The 22,448-nt window shown below is 42.5% G+C and overlaps 1 protein-coding gene across 2 annotated transcripts in view; it reads left to right on the top strand.

Moving 5' to 3' along the window:
* PTPRT (protein tyrosine phosphatase receptor type T) overlaps positions 1–22,448 on the top strand; it is a 453,762-nt gene that overhangs the window by 353,978 nt on the left and 77,336 nt on the right. For both annotated transcript variants that reach the window (XM_040608979.1, XM_040608978.1), the window contains exons 12-13: positions 4,911–5,184; positions 13,910–13,946. In XM_040608979.1, the coding sequence (XP_040464913.1) occupies positions 4,911–5,184; positions 13,910–13,946 (311 nt within the window). The remainder of the gene's footprint in view (positions 1–4,910; positions 5,185–13,909; positions 13,947–22,448) is intronic.

Here is a 22,448-nt window from a genome sequence, read left to right as displayed (position 1 = left end):
TCAGCTGCAGAAGCATTGTTTCTTTTAAGGTTTAATAAGTCAGGGGAGGGGGTCACTGTAAGGTTACAAAGAAATCATATTTGTTTTCATACCCTACCGTTATCAGGGATATAGTGAAGATTTCACATCGTTGATAAAGTACCATGCCAGGATACCAAAGCGCACTGACCCGATGCTGAATGCTTTATGGAAAGCTCTGCCTCAGCTCTGCCTCTTCACCTTCAAGCGCATCCTACATCCCAGACTTGGGTCTGCTCTAAATAGCTGGTTAGATTTGCGGACAGGCACTTCCTCGGTCCATCATCACGCTGTGCTGCAAGCTGCACAAAGAGAAACCAAGAGCAGGGGAAGGAGAAGTCTGAACAGCACTGAGAGATCTCGGTCGCACAGAAACAGGCTGTGATTTGGAATGTTGATTATTCACACTTGTACTTCCACACTGAATAGACAACTCATCATTTAAAAGATTACCTTGCAGATGATGATAAGAGCACATTTCCTCCTTCTGCAGACAACATTTGTGCTGTGGCAACCATTATGGCTGGTGCCTTTATTAGTCAATTAGACTGGAGCTGTCAAAAGTTTTTTAAAAACTTCTATTAAAGTAATGGGGATTTATCTATCTGGGACCTGTGACATTTATCAAAGAGCCTAGCCTTGGCCTCCTTTTCTAATAGCAGTGTGCAGCTGCACCACAGGGCAGTCAGCCGCCCAGCCCTCTAGCAAGCCAAGCATTTGGTTAGTGGCCCAGATTTGAGAATCTCTGGAAAGCAGAGCTTATGGATATTTGGAAACCCATCCTTTCTAGTGGTTTATAGGGACAGCAGCGTTACTTGACTGCAGTGAGGTGACGTGGAGTAGCTTAGTGCTTGGAAAGCAAGACCTCTGCTTCTATTGCCCTGCAGCATGCACATGTGTGGATTTGGTTTCAGCGTTTGCAAACGTGGCTGAATATTAAAAAGTGAAATGTAGTAGTTAGTTTTACTGTGTCATCTTTCAGTTTATTGGTACTGAAGTTGTTATATAGTATTGGGAGTTTTAATGCTCCACTTTTGTTGTCTTTTTTAAAGTAATTTCAATGTGCAACACTGAAACTTTCTTTTATCCAGCTGAGCATTTGCAATGGATGTATTGATTCCTGCTATGAAAGCAGTGTTAGCTGATGCTGGCTGGGAGCAGTATCTTTGAAGCTTGAGACGGGGAGAGCCCCAGGAGATCCATGTTACTACCTACCTGATAGCCAGAATAAGAGCTATTATAATAGTTTGGATATCTCCTCCTTATTTCCCTTGCCTGCTTCTTTTTCCTTCCCTCTAGCACTTCTTTTTGGAAAACTACTCCTCCTTTCCCTTAGTTGTAAACACACTGCTGTGTATCACAAAATTGTGTCGTAACAAGTTGCAAATAGTTGATCGTGCTCAGCGCCGAAACAGAGATGTGACTGCAACTGAAGTGCTTTTGTGGGCCAAAAGGGCAGCTCCTGCTCACCGTGTTTGTTGTGAGTTAGTGCCCAACTGCAATCTTAGGGGTCATAAATGTGTCACGGAAAGTTATCATCTTCTGAACAAAGCTGAATTACTTTTCTCTTTTGAGTATTGTTGTGGCAATGCAGATGGTTTGGCCAAACTTTAGGGTGAGTAATTGGATGCTTGTGACTCAGAATTCCCACAGGAATGTAATTCAGAGGTAGGATCATTGGATTTTTGCCCCAATGAAAAGGCGAACAGTTATGAGAGCGTCATAATGCTAATGGTAGCGGGTGTGGAAGCACTGGGTGTGCCTTTCAGCAGTTCACTGGTTAACGTGGAGAAGCTGGTGTCTGAAAATGCCCTAAAGACAGTCAGGAAAATTCTACTCCAAGGTGAGTACAGAACAGGAGGAAAAGAGCATAGCCTGAAAAACAAAGACATGGCAGAAAAGAAGAAAAAAGAAAATGAGACTTTGCTAGTCTGTGTACGAGCTAGGGGTGAGCTGTGAATCCTACACTTCTGGAGGGTCTAGACAGGCCAAATTACTGGGATCAAAATATCAGAAAGGGAGACCCGGAAGAATCATTTGATAAGAAAACATCTTCTCAGAGTAATAATCTTCAGTTCAGAGTAATCTTTGAAATCAGTCATGTGCTTGGCTGCTTGACCACTTCCTTTGAGAGTGGCCTCTTGACCACTGCAAAATCGCGGAGACTCGGGGGAAGAGGGGGCTGGAGGGTGGCGGCGATGAGCCGGGCAGGAGCACACAGAGATGAGCAGGCAATGTCCGTCGGTGTGAGCTGGGGCACGAAGAGGAAACATGCCAAGCAAGCAGTCAGTCATCCCTGCTGAGTTTCACCAGCATCGTTTTTTTAGGTGGAGGGAACAATGACAGCAGCGCTGGCTCAGATAATTGTTTCATAGAAAAGGAGATAGTGTTTGAGCAGGAGATTAACGGGGTTTTGACTTGAACACAAATGGGATGTCTATTACACTTCAGTTGAATGCTCATGAACATAGTGTTGTGCTTCCAGAGCAACTCAATTTATTCCAAAGAATAAACATTAAAGGTAAAATTTCAGGTCATTAAAAAAGTGAGTTATCCCTGTGAAAGGAAGACGACATTAATGGCTAAGTAGGAAAGTGAAAATATGAAAGAATACAGACAAAAGTATCTGTTATGTTCTATGTATCAAAAGTCTTGCTCGTGACAAAAAGAGTGCCTGAACTGGTGGAGCATATATTAAAATTGCTGCGAGAGGAACTGAGAAAGTCTTCAAAGGAAAATAAGTTCTCTAATCATTTGAGAAAAGAGTTCCATTATCTGGCAATTGATGTTGCTGGGAGCTCCTCCTCCGCAGACAGAGCGGTGTATTTACAAGACTTTGTTGCTAGCAACTGGGACAACCAAGAGAATGAGTAGGGCTAGGGGAGGTATCAGGGAGGTAGGAACAGGGAACCCTTGGCCTCTGTGTAGGCTGAGAGGAGGCTAATACATATTTATACATATATATATTTATGAATGTACATAAAGGAAACTTTGTCTATAACCAGAAAATACAAGTATGTGGAAAGGGGTAAAATAGAAACCAAGCATTTTTATGTCAGAAGGCATGTGTCAAATGCCCATAAAAATGTCAGCTACAGTTTTGCACACTGTTGACAAACAAAATTGCAAACTTTACCAGTAGTATAGCTTATTATTGTCAGAGAGAAGGAGCAGAGTAAGAATCTGCAGATAGTCTGTTAGTAAAGAGTGTCCAAAATGGCAAGCTAAAAGTTTCTGTTGCTAAGCTGATGAGAAGATTTAGGTTAAAGAGGTTTTTGCTTAACAGTTCCTACTAGATCCTCAACGATATTTGAAGTGTTGCTGGGAAACCGGTTTATCTTTTTAAAAATCATAAAATCAATCTCAGAGGTCTGAAATATTTCATTAAAGCCTCCAACAAACTGGAATTGAGGAAAGTTTTCCAAAATGCTGGTGGGACATCATTAAAGACTGCAGTCCATACGCCTGGTAGGTGCTCCTGCTGCATTAGCAAACACTAGTAGCAGCCTGTGCAAGGAAAACTACAGTACCAAGTAATTAACGAATTGGTCGTACTTGTAAAGATTAGTTGTTTTTGTGTCTAGCACTGGGAGCCAAATGATTTCCAAGTGATTCACTGACCGCCTTGTTGTTAACAGTGAGTGTGCCAGATACCCACAGACCTGAAGTAACAGTTAATTCAAAAGACTGAGCTAGGTTTTGTTTCACTCCTGCTTGTTGGAGGTGCCAGAACTTTGCTTCCCACAGAAGCGCTGATGAGCTATTGCTCTGCTAGAAATTTTTCAGACCAACCTTTGCAACAATGAGCCTGTGGAAGCCGGGAGAGTGATACACTGCTGGCTATTTCCAATCTTTTAATCGATCTCCCCTGTCTAACTAAACAAAGGACCGGTCTCACAGACAGGTGAGGGCAGCATATGTGAATATCCTGACAAAAAGTAAAATGACTGCAGCCGTATCTTTCTTTGTCAAATGGGTGAGTGGTGTTAAGCAGACAGTAAACCTGCTTCAGCTGTAGCAACATTGAACTTAAGGGCTTTGTTAACTGCCTGGGGGGGTGGGGGGAACCCAGCAGAGTATATTTGAATGCCTTGCAACCTCTTTGATCCTTAAATAGTAAGCTAGAAATACCAAGATTGCTATTACATATCATAGAGGCCAAAAGCTCAGCAGAAATTTGAAATAATTAACATTTCAGAGTTGGAAATAATATGAAGAGTTGTTGTTTCCTGAAACAAAAGTGAATTGGGAGACCTGTAAAGCCACCTGCTCAGTATGTAAGCTAGCCTTTTAGTGATGGAAGGTAGGAGGACACTTGCCATCAGGAATTAATATTAGGGAACTCTATAGCCCAGAATATATCCCGAAAAGAGGTGTCAGGGAGGGCCAAAAAAAGTTACATTCTTAGAAGATGTGAGAATCTTTTTGATTTAAACTGGTTCTTGCACCCTGAAACTGTTTCAAAAGGGATCTGTCACCATTTTCACCTGCTCCGCAACCGCCGTTTGACCCAAGCAAACAGTTCTTGTTTCGTCTCGGTGGCTGCAGAAGAAAGCATCTGCTTTCTGGTATTCAGCACATGAAAAAATCCATTATAAACAGGGTATTTTATTAGTTACTCGTTTCCTCAGAGTGACAGGATTGAAATCTATTTCACCAAGGTTTATCTTGATAATGTTCAACTAAATCAACAGAGCAAGTGACCAGCATCTTACCCACATAGTAACTTTCACCGCTGCCACCATTACTGGTGTGCCAGTACAAAACATTGTACGGAACTGTGTTGGCTGTGATGCCTTAGCTGTGTATTTCTTATTTTGCTTTACTCTTTTCTTTTTATGGTTGGAAGTATTCTTTAAGGCTCTAATCTTACCTTGCTCTCTCCCTCCTAGTGTCTATCAACTTGTTGTCAAGGAGGAGAAGCTGCAGAAAGCACGGAGAGCTGCAGACATCGTTGAATGCTTCTCTGTCCCAGTGAGCTACAAGAACGCTTCCAGTCTTGACTCACCGCACTACTTTGCAGCCGAGCTGAAACCCATCAACCTGCCCGTCACACAGCCATTCACGGTGGGCGACAATAAAACCTACAATGGCTACTGGAACGCTCCGCTTTCTCCTCTGAAAAGCTACAGCATATACTTCCAGGCTCTTAGCAAGGCAAATGGAGTAAGTACAGAGAAAATTGAACTGGATCTGTACATATGACCATCTCTATCTATCCTCCTCATCTTCCTCCTTCCTTCTTTATTGGATGCCAGTTTAACCCCTCCTTTATTACCCTCTTACAGAAAATTTATGAAAATTAAACATGGCATTACTTGTCATTCACTCCAGTCTCTTTCTGATGCCTAGATCCGATGAGAAACCTGTTAGGGAGCCAGTCTCTGTAAAGGCACATGCTGGCATGTGATTTAGAAAACAAATTGCTTAGAATGTGGGTATTTTCTTTCCCCTTGCGTAGGTATGCATGTCAGAGTAGGGGCTATTGTGCTTTTAAAAGACGTAACTGCAATGTACCAATAGTCTCCAGTTCACAGTGCTTGTGAGTTTGAGGGGACATTGTGAGATGAGAACTGCCCAAAGGCTATGACGTTGGATGACCTTGTAGCTTGTATTTGATCACATCGTCATGTAACACTTACTGTTGGGAGTTTCAGCTTCAGTAAGTTGTACTGCAGGGGAGACCGTGTGCACATCTGCGTTCCTCCTTTTGAATACTCTGGACTATATTTTTACATATGCTTACTCTGCGATATTAGGTTTAAAATGGAGACTGCACAGAAAACGTAGTCTGCCCTATTCTCAGGCTCAAACACCCCAGCAGATCCCGTCACAGGAAAAGGGAAGGCCCCTTTTCCATCTTCCATCCTCCTATTCCAGCCTAGGGTAGTTCTGATCTCCCCTTTACCTCTGCCGTTTCAGGCCAGTTCAGCTAAAGCGTATAGGCTAGATCCAGTCTAAGCCCTCCTTCACCTTCCTCCCCTTTGACTCCTCTAATTGCTCTTGATTATCACATAACGTGGTACAGTTTGACGCTGTGGCCTGATGAAGAGTCTGACAGCATTAACATGGCACCAAGAAGTGGGATAGCAGAGTCTGTTATTGCTCATTTGGCAGTGCTTTCGTGAATCTAACTTCAATATAGATAAATTCTTTAAGACATCACCTCCAAAAGAGCAAAATTAGAAAAATCATTCAAAGATGGATGATGTAGACTTTGGTCTACACTTGGGGTAGTATCTTTTATACCCAAAACACAGCTGCGCATCATAGAGGACTGTGTGTTGTTTAACAGGCTGGAAATGCCAATGAGTGTTCGCAACATATCTTGGTGTTTTACAGCCTTCATTTATCACCTTTCTCCTGCAGTTTCTCCTGTATGGCTGACAAGCACAAATCTCTCCAATACTGTGCTGTTTTTCACCTTGGTTTCCTTTCTAGTTGATATAGTTCCCTTCCAGCACTACTCAATTAATTCAATTTTGGATTTGCCTTTATAAAGGAAATTGTGAAATATACGTGTCTCTGTGTCTAGTTAGTTCCCCCTTGTAAGACAGTTAATTGCTAGAGAATGGATCCCCAGGGAAGAAAAAAATTTATTTGCTTAAATACGATACGATTTGCCGTAAATGGGTTATATGAATGGGAACGTAGGCTTCCTCTGGCATTCTGGATTAAAGCAGCGCTAACGTGAGCCTCCTGCCTTTTTCTGGATCTCTGTAGCTGGCAGGCTGCATCACACTCTACACACGAGATGATAAAGGCTCAAAAAAGAATGACTTGCTTGGGCTGTTCTGATAAGAACACAAGACTGTAAAGGACTTTTTAAGCATAAGTTAATCAAAAGAGTCTGTATGCAAGAATACAGAGTCTATGAGAGCATGAGAAACGTCCTTGCCAGACACAGCACATTCCTATTTGAGCAAGCAATTGCCTCTTGTGTGAATACTTTATGTTGGTGCAGTATATGTTTATATATTCTTGAAGTGCAGTGCTATGGGAAAAAAACACAGAGGGAATGTCTAGGAATAGAATATGGATCTTCAGAGAAGTAGCTGTGATGCTTTTTGTTTCTTGCTAAAATCCTTAAGCCCCACACCTCAAAAATCAGGTCTGATTTGCATCCAGTCTTTTGCAGCTTTAAATAAGAAGGTTTGTTTGTTTCCCAGAATTGTTTACAGGTATCATTTGGATTTAAGAGTTCTGGGGTTTTACTTACGACTATAACCTGAGCTGCTTTTACCAGTCTTCCTAAAGCCTATTAATAACTGTGGCTGCAACGCGGCATTTTTGATAATGGGCATCTGAAAAATATCTGAAACAGTAACAGTTTTGCACAATTAAAATACAGCCTTATGTTCTCTTGCACGAGAAACTTAACAGAGCATTGCTGCTCATTTTTTAATTAGGGTATTCTATAGTTTAATTAATCACTGACAGTTGTGGAATGATGAAACTTCTTTCCACACCTGGAACCTGCAAAGAGAAACCTTTATGCAGTGAACCAGAACGTCTTCCTTTGGAAATGTAGGACTCCAGGGAGAGCTTAATTTGAAGAAACATTCTGTATTTGGTCAAAAAGCTTGATTAGGAGGAGGTTGGTAGTGTTACAGGAGTTCTGCATTGTTTCAGCTCCTCTGTTCATTGAGAGTTGTGCTCATTTGGTGTTCTTGTCTGCTCCGCAACCATTAGCCGTGATTGTTACAGTGAAAGGAACATAATTAACAGCTGGATGCAAAACAAGTATGGCAAATTGCTACAAAATCAGATCACAAGCTTTTCTGCCTTCTCTTGTGCAATGTTGTACTTGTTTGGGAGTTTGAATGAGATCGCTGTTGCTGGCTGAATTCTTTTCTGTGGACAGTTGCATGAAGTTTAGTCAATGTGGTGCAGCTTCTAGACAGGGGTCTAAATAGACCATGTGTGAAACAGAATAGTTTTCAGCTTTGTTATAGAAAATGCTTCCAAATCGTGTGAGTTTCTCTCCTAGGGACTGTTGAAAGCCAGATGCTGAGCCGAAATGTGTCAGTTTGAAGCAAGTTGGGGGGGGAGGAAACAGGAGCTCCAGGCTTTGTAACTGTGGGGGTGACAAGCGCTGTTAGTTACTGCTTAATTGTTAGAAGGAGTTAGCCCAAGGGGTGACACAGGGAGAAGAAAGGACAACTGGCTTCTTTCTCCTCTGGCAGGGTCTCCACACATGCTGTCGCAGCCATCCAGGTAGTTAACTGATATTTGCTAGTTGTCCTGCTGCCACCTGCTACAGATGGCTGCCTGACAGAGCGTGAAGTTTTCCTTGTCGGAAAAACCTCCCTGAGCTCAGCTCCTTTAAAACACCAGCCCTTCCAGTGCTTATCCCGCTGCAAGCTGAGGCCAGGGTGGCAATACTGTGTTACTCCTTATCCTCTCTTATCCTTATACTGACATGATAATCAAAGTTAAATGTTGGAGGTTTTATTGTCCCCAGGTTCTTTATCTGGGTCATTGTAGGTGACAGTCTCTGGTTAGTGATCCAGCAACACGCTCAAATGGGGCGAACTCTCTGGCTGCACTGTGAAACCTGCCTGGATTTTTTGAGCAGCTCAGAAACCAGAGCTTCCCAAAAATCCCTCCTGGAGTTGCATTTTACCTCATTGAGCTGAAATGAAATCTGTAACGGCACAGTTGCAATCAGTAACTCTTGGCCACTTTTCCTCTAAGTGGGAGATGAGGCAGGAGGCTCCGTGACACAGCTGGAGGTGATTTGGGGACACTGCCAGCTGCTCCTGCAGCCTGGTGCTCCAACAGGTGAATGATGTTTTCAGGCCAGAATTGTGAAAAGTAGCACCACAGGAATCAATGAGAATATTATTTTTGAGGGAATGATAGACTCTACAGAGATTCTTATTGATTTTTTTCCCCTCTCTAATGACTTGTAGTACATGCACAATCAGGCAGTTCATTATTATCAGGGGGACTTCAGGCTGGATTTCTAGATGCTGACAAGTCTACTCACAGTACACAACATTCTTCTTCTGGGACGTTTTGGAGGTATGGATAGAGCTGCCAGCAGAGAGGTGGCATTCGTGCCTGTGGAAAAATGTAGTGAGGTGCTTCAGTTCAGCATGAACTGTGCTCTGAAAAATGAAGTGGCACCAAGGCCACCTGCATTGCTTCTGTGAACCATTAAACAGCTCTGAAGACCTCTCTGTTCAGTGGGGTTTGGGGTGTACAGTTTTGTTCACTTAGATTAACTTCTTAATCTCACGTTGGAGTTGCTGGGGCAGAAATAAAGCAGCTGTGGAAGTACTTTGCTCTTTGCAAGCCCCCGTTCCCACACCTGGTTGGCCATCTTGGGCCAGTGCGTGTGTGGACCTGAGAGCTTTCTGGATAGCAAATATAATCTTCCCCCAGTTTCCCTCACGTCTGAGAGGTTTGTGCTGCGGGTATTAGATGATTGACTGTATAACATTGAAATAACTTTCTATTGTAAATAATAAAAGCCCTAACTGCTTTGTTAAACCTCCCTTCTCCAAATGACACAGATACTAAAACCAGCTTGTAATTGGAAAGGGAGTCTTAGCTTTTGCTTAGTCTCTCAGAGATCTAGCAGTTTCCTTGAGCTGGCAATAGAAATTATAGGGGAGTCCATTGATCTTGCACAGACATATGCACATGATCAGTTTTAAAGACAGCAAACAGTAGGCTTCGGTGTGATAAAAAAGAGACACATGATGTAGAGCTCCCCTGAACTTGGGCAAAATCTGTTAAGGACGGAAAAAAATAACTCCTTAAGATGTTCAGTGGACAGAACCACCGTTTCTATCCTGTGCGGAGCAGGTTGCCAGCAAACATGCTGGGTGTAAAGCTGGGACATGGGGAACATAAAGCTGAAACTGAGGCCAAGTGGGAGGTTGGTAATTACTTGTCTGCACCAGCAAAAGTTCAAATTGTCTGTCCCTGATCTGAGCTGCCTGATGGAGTTCTGCCTGGTGCAGGGGGCCCTGCACGGTGCGCCTGGGGACAGCAGGTCTCACTGCTGCTGGCAGGTGGTTCTTCAGGCAAGGCAAGCATTGCTTAACTAAGGCAGAGTCATAATAATAGTAAAGGAAAGAAAAAATGGTGGGTGTGAAAACAGATGGATGAAAAAGCTCTGCTTCTTTTGTTGTTGCTCGTAGTCTGTAAACAGCAAGCTGTCATTTTAAAAGAAAAGGGAAAAAAAAAAATCATTTGCCCTTTTAGGTTGTGAAGACGCAGCTGTCACATAAACATATGTCCTGCTGCCCTCCTAGCCCTTTTCTGCAGAAAATTGTTCCCATCCAAACACTGAAGAGACAGAGACAGAACTTGTCTTCTTATCATCCACTGTACTTCAGTGAGATGCATGTTTCGGAACCTAAGTAATTAGTAGACAGCATCAGCTCTCTTGCTTTGAAAAAGAAAGAAACAAAGTATATTAAAAGAATGTTTAAAAAACAAAAAATCTGAAAATTCAGAAGGATGCTATAACAGGCTCACAGTGTGTGGTTTCAAGTCTGCGTGCATGGGCTGTGTTGGCAGAGGGGGCTTGACCCGCTCCTCGGCACAATCTGGGCTCTCTCCAGAGGGTTTCCAGCTCATCCGAACTGCAGCTCCTGGTCTGCCCTCCAGGAACAGTCTGCCAGCACTCCAAAATCCAGTCCTCATGGGACTTTAAAAATTTAGCCAGGGTTCAACCCTGACTGCAGGTACACAGTAATCAGGTTTTATTCATATAGAAGTAAGTTCTGGAAGACAAACTTATGTAAATATGTTCTAATAAACACGTAGATGTTTATATGTGGTAAGCTTTCTGGATAGAAAGCATGTTGGAAAATGAAGGTTCGATCAAGAGCTGTACGATGTCTTCATGCAGTGTTTTCTCACTCCACAATCTTGCTTAAAATATGCCTATGTTTTTCTGTTATGATTTGGGTACAAGATATTGGCAGTGGTACAGAGCTGTAGAAGTAGTGCTACTGGGATCTTAAAAAATAAGTTATTCCTGTGACGTCAGCCATAATACAAACCAGATCTCTTTACGCCAAATATGGAGGATCTTGGGTCATTGTCAGAAATGTTGCAGATGTATAAGACCTTGTAAAACTTCTGTGCTGTCATAAAATCAGAAGTTGGTATCGCAGCCTTTGAAAGAACGTTCAGAAACAACACGGAGACTGAAATATGGGGAATTTTTTTTTGTTTTTCTAAAATGGTTTTTAGTGTCCTTTATTTCATTATTTTTCTTGTAATTGCTTTAAGCCATCTGGATGGATAATTTAGAATTATCTGCGTTGTTTGTTCTTGCTTTTCTCTTGGCTAATGAGAAGCATCTTGCTTTACTATGTACAGGAAAGCACCTTGTCTGAATCGAAAGCAGTATTTTTCAGAAAATAAGTGTGATTGTGGCAAAATGGTTTTGCTGATTTTTGGAAAAAATGTGTATTTCTTTTGGGTTTTGGTAGAAAAGTTCACACAAACAATTCTCAGCATCGATCAAAGAGCAATAGAGTAAATTTCAAGATATCTCATTTTTATGAGACACCAAAGAGATGAGCAGTTGGTGATCAACAAGGTGATCCATGGAATAATCAGCCCTAATCAGGAATATGGACTAAGTTCAAGTCTTTAAACTTTACCATCCCTAGTAGCCAGACACCTTGTGTCTGTACAGCTTTCTTTTATCTTTTAATTTTCAGAAGATGTAATTTGAAATGAAGTTCTCAAGTCCAGATGTCTTGTTCTTCTAGTGATTGATTGCCCTTGCTTTTGGCAGTGCCAGATCATGGTCTTCTAATAACTATGATTGTCTGTGCTAAATGCAGTAATTAGTAGATGTAGATGCAAACAGAATACACTGCATCCTGTCTTCTCAAATTACCCTGTGGGAGGGCAGGGAGCAGGAATATGCACATGCTTAAATAAGATCAGTTACAGCATCATTAACAAGATTTTGGGTTTTGTTTTCTCACCGTTTCTCAGCATTGACTGATTTCTCTAGCTTTTTGTTAGACTTTGAAGCTAGCAGAAAGCAATTCATACACACAAAAATTTTCCTCAACAAAATGTGAGCAAGTATCCACCTACTTTTAGACTGAAAAAATACTATCCTGATTTTTTATTTTTATTTTTCATCGCTGATTTTCCAGGTCACCTTGTCATAGATTGTAAACTACATCAGGATCTGCCTGTCTTATAATTCCCAGCATTATGTGCTGAGGCTGTGCTCTGAAAGTAAAGCTATGTTTTTCCAGCTTCATATATCATCACTAGCAATAAAGATTTTGGATTTCCAGAATAGCTGGCAATTGGCACTGATTATACACAAGGCAGAGATGAATGGGGAGCTGTGTTGCACAGCTACGTTGACTTCGCAGAGCCGACAGCTGAACAGGTTGTGTAGCAAGTTGAATTTTGAGGGGGAGAAGGGTTGATGCACCAAAGGGAGGTGCTTCTGGTTTACTGGGGTAAACAGTGCTCCAGTTCCACTCTGGGGCTGTATGGCTCGGAAAGGAAGCCCTTAATAGACACGATATGTACTTGGTGGTCTAGAAGTTCCTTAAGAGAGTTTGAAGGAAAAATCAAAAGGACAGTTTGTCCTTCTGAATATCTCATCATTTCTAGGCTACACCAGGGTTGCTTATATCCAGATGGTGTGGCTGACTGGTGTCTTGAGGAACGCATAGACAGAGATCAGAGAGAATCGCTCTCGTGTTTCCCAGGGGAGATCCTGCCGTTGTCCCCTTCCTAAGTGCAGCGTAAGTGTTAGGAGAAAGGCACAACGATGGGACTGCGTGTTTCTGCTCAGACCAGGGAAGTTCTGTCACAGATGGAACAGCTTTTTCTGCAGGAGCAAATTCAGACTTTCAGAGTTCATCTTACTGCTTGAGGATGGAATGAGATGCTCAGCAGTGCGTTTGCTAGGCTGTTGTTTCCAGAGCCCAGCCAGCATCCATATTAATGTGGCATTGTTACACACGGTAATTTATGCAGTATTCATTACACTTGAGACATGTACAGGAGCATGTAAAGACATAAAGTGCTACAAAAACCCTGCAGCAGATTACTGTCTGACAAAGTGGGCTTTTTAACCAAAGCAACACATTAAGATTTGGATGGCAGTCATTCGTTGGACAGAAGCAGCCCATGCCAATAAGGGCTGTAGAATGAGGAGCTGGGGATACCAGAAAGGATGTGTTTTCAGCGGAGGTGGCCTGAGAGGGCTGCTGAGTTTGAGCTGTTAGTTAAGCCAAATACAACATTGCTGTTCCGATCCAAACTCCTGTTTATGCAGATCTGCAGGCTCCGAGGTGGATTGAACAAAAGTGTTGGGTTTCATCCCAGCTCTGCAATGAAAAGCTGCAGTAGTGTGGGTTGGATTTGAATAGCTCATTTGGCAGAGCTAGCCATACAGCATGCTGTTTTGCTTCACATACATATCAGAGAGATGAAATATTCGAATAACTACCTCAGTATCTGTTTGCCATGTGTTAAATAAATACCCAATTTGCAAAATTTGCAGTAATGGTGCATGAAAATTAGATGTACAGTTGCATGTACTTTTGACCCAAGGCTTGTCTGCCTGTTATAGATCAGGTCATTTAACTGGTAAATGCTATTAGTTAATCAGGCAGTTACGTGGGACCCATCACTCAGACATCGAGTGTGGAAAAACATGTTGTCACTCAACTTCTCAGCAGTTAGAGAAGCAGCTGTAGGCAAGTCCGTTGGTATGGAGTGGTTTATGCAACTAAAACTGTTGGTGGTATTTACAGAGATGAAGTGTAAGAAAAATGCTTATTTGTTTTAGTACCTTTTTAAAGGGATGTATGTTTATTGTAGATGGGCAAATTACACACCTTGATGTTTTCCTTTTCTTTTTTATTTTATTTTTCAGGAAACAAAAATCAACTGTGTCCGGCTGGCAACAAAAGGTATGTGCGTGTCTCTCTCCTGCAAAGCACAATGCCAGTAATGTAAAAGCTGCAGTGGTGACACAATTTGATTACAGTTAGTAGTCAAAGAACAAACACCACTCTCTCCCCACCTCCTCTTGTTGTTTGGTTTTTTGTTTGGTTTATTTTTTTAAAGGAAGATTACAAAGGCAAAATGACAATTTCCAGAACCACTCTACTAGATGTGTGGACTGTTATTTTTTTGAAAGACAAGGTATCTGTCCCTGCAGTTCCTCCTTTCCCTTGTTCTGTTGACAGCTTTCCAGCCCTGAGGACTGTTCTTGCTATCAGCAGAACATCACTGAAAAAGCAAAGTTAACTTCCTATGAAATTTGTTTTTTCCATAACTGTATAAAGCAGAAAAGAAGAGATCTCTCATAAGCCTAACATGGAGTACAGTGGGACATAGTTCTTGTATCACACCACTTTCATGGTATAATTCAACAAACTAGTACTGTACGTTCCTTATTTTCATTGCAGTTAGTTCAGAATAGACCAAACTGATAGGTCAAATAGACCAGAATGAGCAAACCCGAGACAAGTCCTGTTAAGATGCAGTGCTCCGATGCCCAGGTTGCTTCATGAGGTATAACTCTTGAGGGACCGATGGTGACAATGTCTGGGTTCCTTGGAGTTCAGAGTTGCTTTTAACAACTCTTCTAAGGACTTCAAAATCATCCCAGGGGCTCCTTTGCCAGCAGAGGTGTCAGAAACCAATTTACTTGTAACACAGAGGAGTAGCTGTAAAAAGACTTGCTCAATACGTGCTGTAGTCTCAAACTGAGCTGTAAGGGAAGGATCGGGTAATTGCCGTGGCCGTGCTACAGGTAGTTCTCAGTTTCCAAAACTTAGGGTTGCTGTCTTGTGTTCTCACTGCTCTGCTGTAATGTGAAATAACTGCATTACTGCATGTGGAGTCTTCCAAGAGTTAAACTAAATTGGCAGGAACCCATGACTTTCCTTTTTCCTTTGAGGCACCATCCCATTTTTTCCATTCTTATCACTCCTTTCTGTCATGTGCAGTACCAGAAGCTGGTTACTTCCAGGTACTTTCTCCTGATCACCTCTGCATTTGCACTTACAGAGGAGTTGAGAGGGCTCAAAGCTGCCCCAGCTAACAGTTGCTGGATGGCAGAAGATGACTTTTTCCATCTTCTTACGGAGACATCCCCAGTCTGTTACAGAGCGCCACGTGCTGGGGTGGCAGGTGCTGCATGAAGTTCCCACCTGTGCAGCTGTTTCACCACTGAGACCTGATACACGAGCTGGTGGGTCTGTAAGCAGTTGTGTCACCACTGAAAGCCAAGGAGGATGAGCCATTTCTCCCCTTTCTCCTTTTCATCTGAGAGAGCCACAGATGCTGCTGCTCCCCATATTCGCTTGTTGCTTTTCTTTTAAAAAGTTCCTTGTAAAATCTTTATTTAATTCATTCCTCTGGGTTTACAAACATCTGTGTGTCTTAGTCTCCCCTCCTTCCCCCTGAGTTTTTCCAGCTGCTAGTGATGTGACCATTTCAAATTCTTTATTTTGGCTTTCTGGGGGTGGAAAGAGCTGGACTGGCGAGTCTGGGTGGAATGAGCATCCCCAGGATTTTCCCAGAATATGACTAGAGATCTCTTCAAGAGATCATAGAAACTGTATTAATTCGTTTTTGGAGACCTGTAGTTTCTCCCATTTCAGTTGTTCCATTTTCTGGAGTTGGTGGAAGAATGTTGTCATGCTAGCAGGAAAGGTATTTGCTCTGTAACTATTCAAATAAAAACCCACCAACTATACACCTTGAAAAGTCCCATTCTTGCATGAGCTTTTGATTTGCTTTGTCTGATGTGGGTCCTTCAGAAGAGTGTCACATAAGTGTTTGACCTTGAATTGACTTCTGCAAACTGATTTAATCTTCATTTACCAGTTATGTCACCAGGCAGAGTCCATAAGCTCCCCTCATTCTGTTGTTTCTGAATGTGGTCTCTTTTTAAAAAAGGATCTCTTACTAGTATCAATTTCATAAGAGATATAAAAGAGAGGGGTAGAGCTTGAGGGTGCCTAGAGCCACTGCTTTTTGGTGATCTTAGTTTTTAGGATTATTCTTGATTGACACAAATGGAGAAGGACATCATTTCATTGATGGTAGTTCTCGTGTTTATTCTCACTGTCTCAATGGATACAACTTTTGATTTATAGGCAGATATCTGATTTCTGTGCGTGCGATGTGGAAATTCCTTTGGTGTTTGTTTTGTTGGGTTTTTTTTTCCTTCCTTATTCTTCTCTTGTCCTTGCTCTGTGAATTGCCATGTTGTATTTGTCAGTGCCTGACCATTAGCAAGGACACGGGAATATGCACAACTGTGGCTAATTTTATGCAGTTTTAGCTCTTCAAAGGTACAGTATTGCCTTGCAGCTCACCAGCAAGGTAGCATCACAAGTGAATTTGTAGTCTTGATAACATAACAGTATCTTCCATTGCTGGCATCTGTGAAGTATGAGCAGCTGAGCAATAGCTGAACAATGTGCTTCTGTGGTTTGCAGCTTTCCCATAGTTTCAGGTTTCCACATGTCATGAGGATGAATTCCCACCGTACGTTAGCTCCGTATGAGTAGGAGGACTCAGACACTCCACATCCCAGCCCCTGAAGGGAGGTGTCGCAGCTGCACTCTGCTGTGTGGCAGTGGACAGAGATGCTCATGGATCTATAATTACACTGTGAACTGATCAAAGGCTGATGGCTGGGATGTTCTAGATGACCTACTGTGTCTGTGCTGTCTTCTGTCTACTCATTATATTGATTATCTTTAATGGCATTGCCCTGTATTCGCCTTTGTTTGCATTGTTCTCTTTCTGAGGATAGAATGAGCAAACCTGTAGAAAAAAAATCATCAGAGCTGCTAGCAGAGATACCACTGTGGTGTCTTTGGTAAGACTAAGGGGGGAAAAGAACCACTTTTTTGGAATCAAGCCTAATCTCAGCATTGACAACTTAAAAGTTCTGCTTTGAGTTGGTACCAGAGAAGAAGTAAATTTTGTTTTGATGCAAGAAAATAAATACATACTACTGATGCCAGACCAAACATTCCTTTTAGGATATAGGCCTAAGTTTTCCATCCCTAGACATCTGACACTGCAGTAGCTCCGTTAACATCAGTGAAATGAGTTCTGATCTACACCAGTGACAGGAAGATTAGGATCCAGGCATGTTAAAGCAAGATGAGTATTGTCTTGAAGTACTGCATTAACAAGGGCACTAAATGTGAGTGTGGGAGTAATTAGCAGTAAAATGTATTAGGCAGTGTGTTACTGGGGGATTATAACACATCTTGGGTGTTGCTGCAGGGCACCTGTTCAGGCGCCGAGTAGCTTTAATTACTTGAGAGATGCATGAGGCTGTTCCACTGCTGCTACTTCAGCAGGCTGGGAGGCAATTCACTCTGTATGTCCCGTTGCCTCAAAACCAAGGCAATGGAAGCAGACAACTCTTTGAAAAGTGTTTCAGTCCATTAAAGAGAGTTGGGGAGTTTTCCCAGTTTTCTCTCCTCCCCTTTTAGCAAGAAATAGACTGTTCAGCTCGACCCTTTTTCAGTTCAGCTCAGCTTTGTGCAAGAGCTGCTGCCCACCTCTCCCGCCGGTATGCTCCTCGGTGTGGTTTGCTGCGTGCTGCTCCTGTTTTGATGAACTTGATTGCTGTGGCAGCAAGAAAGACCTCTCAGATCTTGTATATTGGGTTACTAACTGTCGGGGTGGGGTTTGGCATTCCAGAGCACTGGGTCATGACACCAGTGGTGCACCCTCCAGAGCAGAGCTGACAGATGCCCAGCTGGGTCAGCTTTGCTGAGCTCGTTGCCTCCCATCCAGTGGCTCCAGGGTAGGAGCTGGCTGATGCCGGTGGCGGGGACTCATTGTCAGCCTTTGCTGTGGTGACATTTGACAGTCCATCAGAAAGCTCGCTACATCTGCCCAGTCTGTGTAGCCATTTCACATTTTGCCAGCATGTTTTATATCCACAAGCGTTATTAACCTTTTGTATGTACATATGTATTTATTTTCAGATTCGTTGCTCTCAGATTTCTTACCACTTCCAGCCATAAACATCTCTCCTCGCGTGGGCTACTCCTCTTTTTTTACATTACCGGAGTAATGTTGTCTTTCACAGCATTAGTCACTCGGGTGCATATCATTAGCATAAAACACTCCTTAAAAAATAAGTTCCTAATTAAACCCCAATTTACCAGCTCTCTGCCATACAGTTTCTATGCAGACATTTATTTATTAGTTTTACCATTTGGTTGCCTTGATAGCATTTATTTTAATATGTCCCATTCTTTTTGAATTAACTGACTTGTTCTCCCTGTCTTAAAGCAACATATTTATATTGACACTTTATTAAAGAAAATTGTAACCTCTTACCAAGAAAGAGCGATTACCTCTTGTATTCTTAAAGTGCATTAAATTAATTTCACAGTGTAATTGAAACCAAGGCAGAGGGCTCATTAATGGTTCCTTATCTCTCTATACTCATTTCTTCTTTCTTTAAAATTTAAGTTCTTGGAAATGAAGGAATGGAACTTTATAATCATTACGAGGTACATTTCCCTCCCCGCCCCCCCCCCCCCCCCCCCCCCCCCCCCCCCCCCGTTTTTTTCCTCTTGTGCATGCTGCCTGGGAACAATTTTCCTTGTTCTTAGCATTAATAGGTAGGCAACAGGTGACCACACGAAACCCGCCCAGCCTCTTGAGCACAGGTGATTATCAGTTCAGGAGAAGGAAAACTGTTCAAACTTGCAGAAGTCTGAGCAGCTTCATGACTTCTTGTTTTGTATTTGGTTTGCACAGGAAAAGACCTTTACGGTTCTGTTAACCCCAGGGCACAGGGGCGCTCCTTAACAGCACCCATGTTGCGCTGAGGTGAGTGTATACCTGTGCAGAGGGCCACCTGAAGGACTCAGCACCACTCAGATCTTCGCAGCAGCACTTGAGCATGACTGAGGAGCCCCATGGATCCCTGGCTGGCCCTCTGCAGAGGCTGAATACCTCCCTTAGTATGCATGGAGATAATCTTGCAATTTTAAAATTAAAGTAACTACAGCATTTTCTGGGTCTGGTTATTATGCACATTCTTAGACAGCTGAGTCCTGCTGTTGAAGAAATTATGACAGGAGAGTGAAAACTTAATTCTGTAAGCCCCCTGTACAGAAGCTTCTGCTGGAGTTGGAGATGCTGCAGAACTGAGCCTCAGCAGCACCGTGTAGAGTCATTCACAGATCACTAGTGGGAACGTTCAGGATTTCTCAAGAGTTTTGCAGTTTCCATCAGAATGAACTTGGAGGTTTGTGTCTCATAAATGTGCCTTATCATACATAACACTGAGAGCAGCACCATTATTTAACTCCAGAAAATTTAAATATAGAGAGGAAATCCCATCAGCTTGTGGAAATAGTTTCTTCTGCTTTAGCCTGATGTGCATAGAATGACTTACTGGGATGTGACAGAGTAACTTGTGATTAATATGAAAGGGAGGGCAAAGGAGGGCTGGGGTTTTTCGGGTTTAAAATGGATTAAAATTTTATAGGAATATTCCTCTCCCATTGCTGCATGGTTATTACTGTCTAGCTATGACTTCCTCACCCAACAATTATTTCAACTACACATCAGGGCAGCTGTGATGATACAGGGGCAAAAAGGTGCTGGGATAACTGTGAAGTTCAAATGCTTTTAAGATTGAGAGAGATGGCCCTACTTCCTTGTAGTGCATCAGCACTGGAAGAAGGGAACTTCCTGGGAGAGGAGTGCTTAACGATCTTGAGACCTCAGTAATGAACCTGGCTCTGAAAGGTGACTGGTGAAATCGTGGCGGGGGAGACTGCAAGAAACCAATGCAACATGAAGAGGAAAAAAATTCCTACTGTTCACACACCGTTTTGCTGCACATGAGAACTATTCGCTTGATAGCTCTTGCTCCCTCAAATTTGTTTAAGAGGGCTCTTTTGTTTTCTGAGATATATTCTGGTTTTGTAAAGAGACAACATCTTTTTTAAACAGATCTAATCCCACTTCAAATCTGTTTGTTATTGCATTTTGTCTTCTGATACACGGGAATGTTATTCCTTTGACAGGTTTGTTCTGTTTTGTGCTATTTGTTTCAGAAGGGTTTATCACACATTTTAAGTTGAATGCATGAAAATATTTTTTTCTTTTCACTTGAACAAACATCTGCCTTCTAAAAGTTTTTTAGCAGAAATTTTTGTATCACCATAATTAGTTGTTAATAACAGACACATTTAACATTATACTCTTACAAAAAAATATTCCCCACCGGGAAGACAAATCAAACTTCCTCACATGTGGATGCCCATTTAACCCAGTGAGCATCTTTATTTTCACCAAATTTGGTATCAAGACTTAGAGGGATTTCAAATGTCAGCTTTAGGGGCTTCCTTATCCCAGGGAGCTAATGAACCACCTTTGAATTAGTGAAGAACTTGGTGCAGACCTGGATGGGACCACAAGTGAACTGAGTTTGCTAACTTGAGCCCAGTTTCTAGAGAACATCGTCTGCTCCAGAGCTCTGCTGCGCTGCCAGACCCTGACCTTGGCTCCCAGTTAAAATAAGCAGTGGGAGGGCAGGGGTAGGAGAAGTTCAGTGTTTAAGGTAAATTTTGGGATGGGCTAGCAACAGTAGACCGTAAAAATATCAGCTCTATAATTCAAAGCATCCACTGCTAGGATACACTGGGTAGCTTTGGAAAAGAAGAGTCTTCAAAAAAATCAGAATAAAGTTGATTATCACTGCGTGAACCAAGTCCTCCTGGAATCATAGCAGGAAGGGTTTACCTGGAGTGCTGCGGAGGCTGCCGTGCCCTTTCAGCACCCGCGTGGTGTGAAAGGATGCTCTTGGCCTGGCTGGGGGGTTGTGCAATCACACGTTTGTTTGCAGATAAACCGGTAGCCAGGCAAAGGAGGTAAAAACAACTGAAAAAAGCACTAATCAGACATTACAGTCACAAGTGAAGGCCAAATCAGAAAGGATTTGTTTTGGGTTTGATTTTTTCAGTGTTAATGCAGAGCCCAATGGATGATTAGTCATTTACAAAGGCTTTTTTTCCTCTCTTCTGCTTGAAGGTTTGCAGGAAGAACTGCCTGAATGTCCCCTGAAGCCTTCTGCACAGGGGTGAGAGCTGGGGCAGAGGAGGGGGCAGCTGTGGGCACAGAAGCAGGAGGGCTGTTAGGTTTGAGAGGAGAGCAGTGCTCCGTGTTCCTAACGTCCTTACGCTTACACCCACTTCCTTGGGTAGTCAGTATTTCTCCTCTGTTTCTTGACATCTGGAGATGCTTTCTGCAGTGTAGCAGCCGCTGGCCAGGTGCTGTGGATCACTTAAAAAGTTTTTCATAAACCGGTTATCATTGTCAATGTCCTTAAATAGCGCTTCCAAAGGCATGACAAACCTGAGGCTGTTACAAATACCTTATGCCTCTGTTTCCTTAAACAGATTTTTCAATGAGCCAGTGCCCAGAAACAGGGCTGTTATTAATGCATTAGCTTCTCAGTTTCTTCCAGGAACTGGACATTTAAAAAACTATATGATAGCGTTAGTATATGTGACAATGTCACAAGAGAGGTAGGTGTGAAAGAAACTGTTTCATAATAGCACTGCAGAGGAAAAGAGGAATAATTTAAGACATGTCTGAAAGTGCTGCTTCAACTTGGCAAAGTACAAAGTTTCCCAGTATTTTATACAGCACACGTACAGCGTGTATACAGAGTCTCTAATGCATTGGCTGTATGACTCCCTTTTTCCTGTAAAATGGTGAGCGTCCTCGGCACACCACTCAGTCAACGTGGGAGTGAAACCTTACTGGGCACGGCATTTGTAGGCCACAGTGGTACCTCAAGCACCTTTGACCAGCTGGGCTCAAAAGGTGGCCTTTAGTATTCATTGTAATCCCCACCTCTGCACTTTGCTCACTGGTTTTGTAATTTCTGCAGCTGGTGTGGCTGTGGATTTTTAATGATAGCCATGATGTGAGCAGAGCAGCTGCTCAGAGGGGACCGGCTGGTGCAAAGGTTAATTAGTTTTTGTTCGCAGGGTGCAACAAGTCTATTATACAACCATAGCATTGTCAGGCACAGTAAAATTTTTGCCTGTATCAGTCAAAAGGTGGATCTCCCTGTCTATGTTTAAGACCATACACAAATTGTCACCTCTGTAAATTTGAACTTGTCATAATGGCAATTTTACTTGTTTTCCATTTTTATAATTTCGAGTTAGTTTCTAAATAGCTTTGCAAAAGTGGAGAGTTAAAATGGATACATCCTATCACCCTCTGAGCCACCGCATCACTTGTAGGCATCACAACAGCTGCTCTTTATCTGAGCTCTTCTTTCAAGTAAATGTAATAACCTTTCTCATTCTTGGGAGCCATATATCTGCCTTTAGCACAAATTAAGTGCTTCTGTTCTGGAGAGAGAGAAAGAAAAGCAGGAGGAGAAAAGC

This window comes from Falco naumanni, chromosome 10, assembly GCF_017639655.2.
Source record: "Falco naumanni isolate bFalNau1 chromosome 10, bFalNau1.pat, whole genome shotgun sequence".
Taxonomy (NCBI): Eukaryota; Metazoa; Chordata; class Aves; order Falconiformes; family Falconidae; genus Falco; species Falco naumanni.
This window is presented reverse-complemented; position numbering and strand designations above follow the sequence as displayed.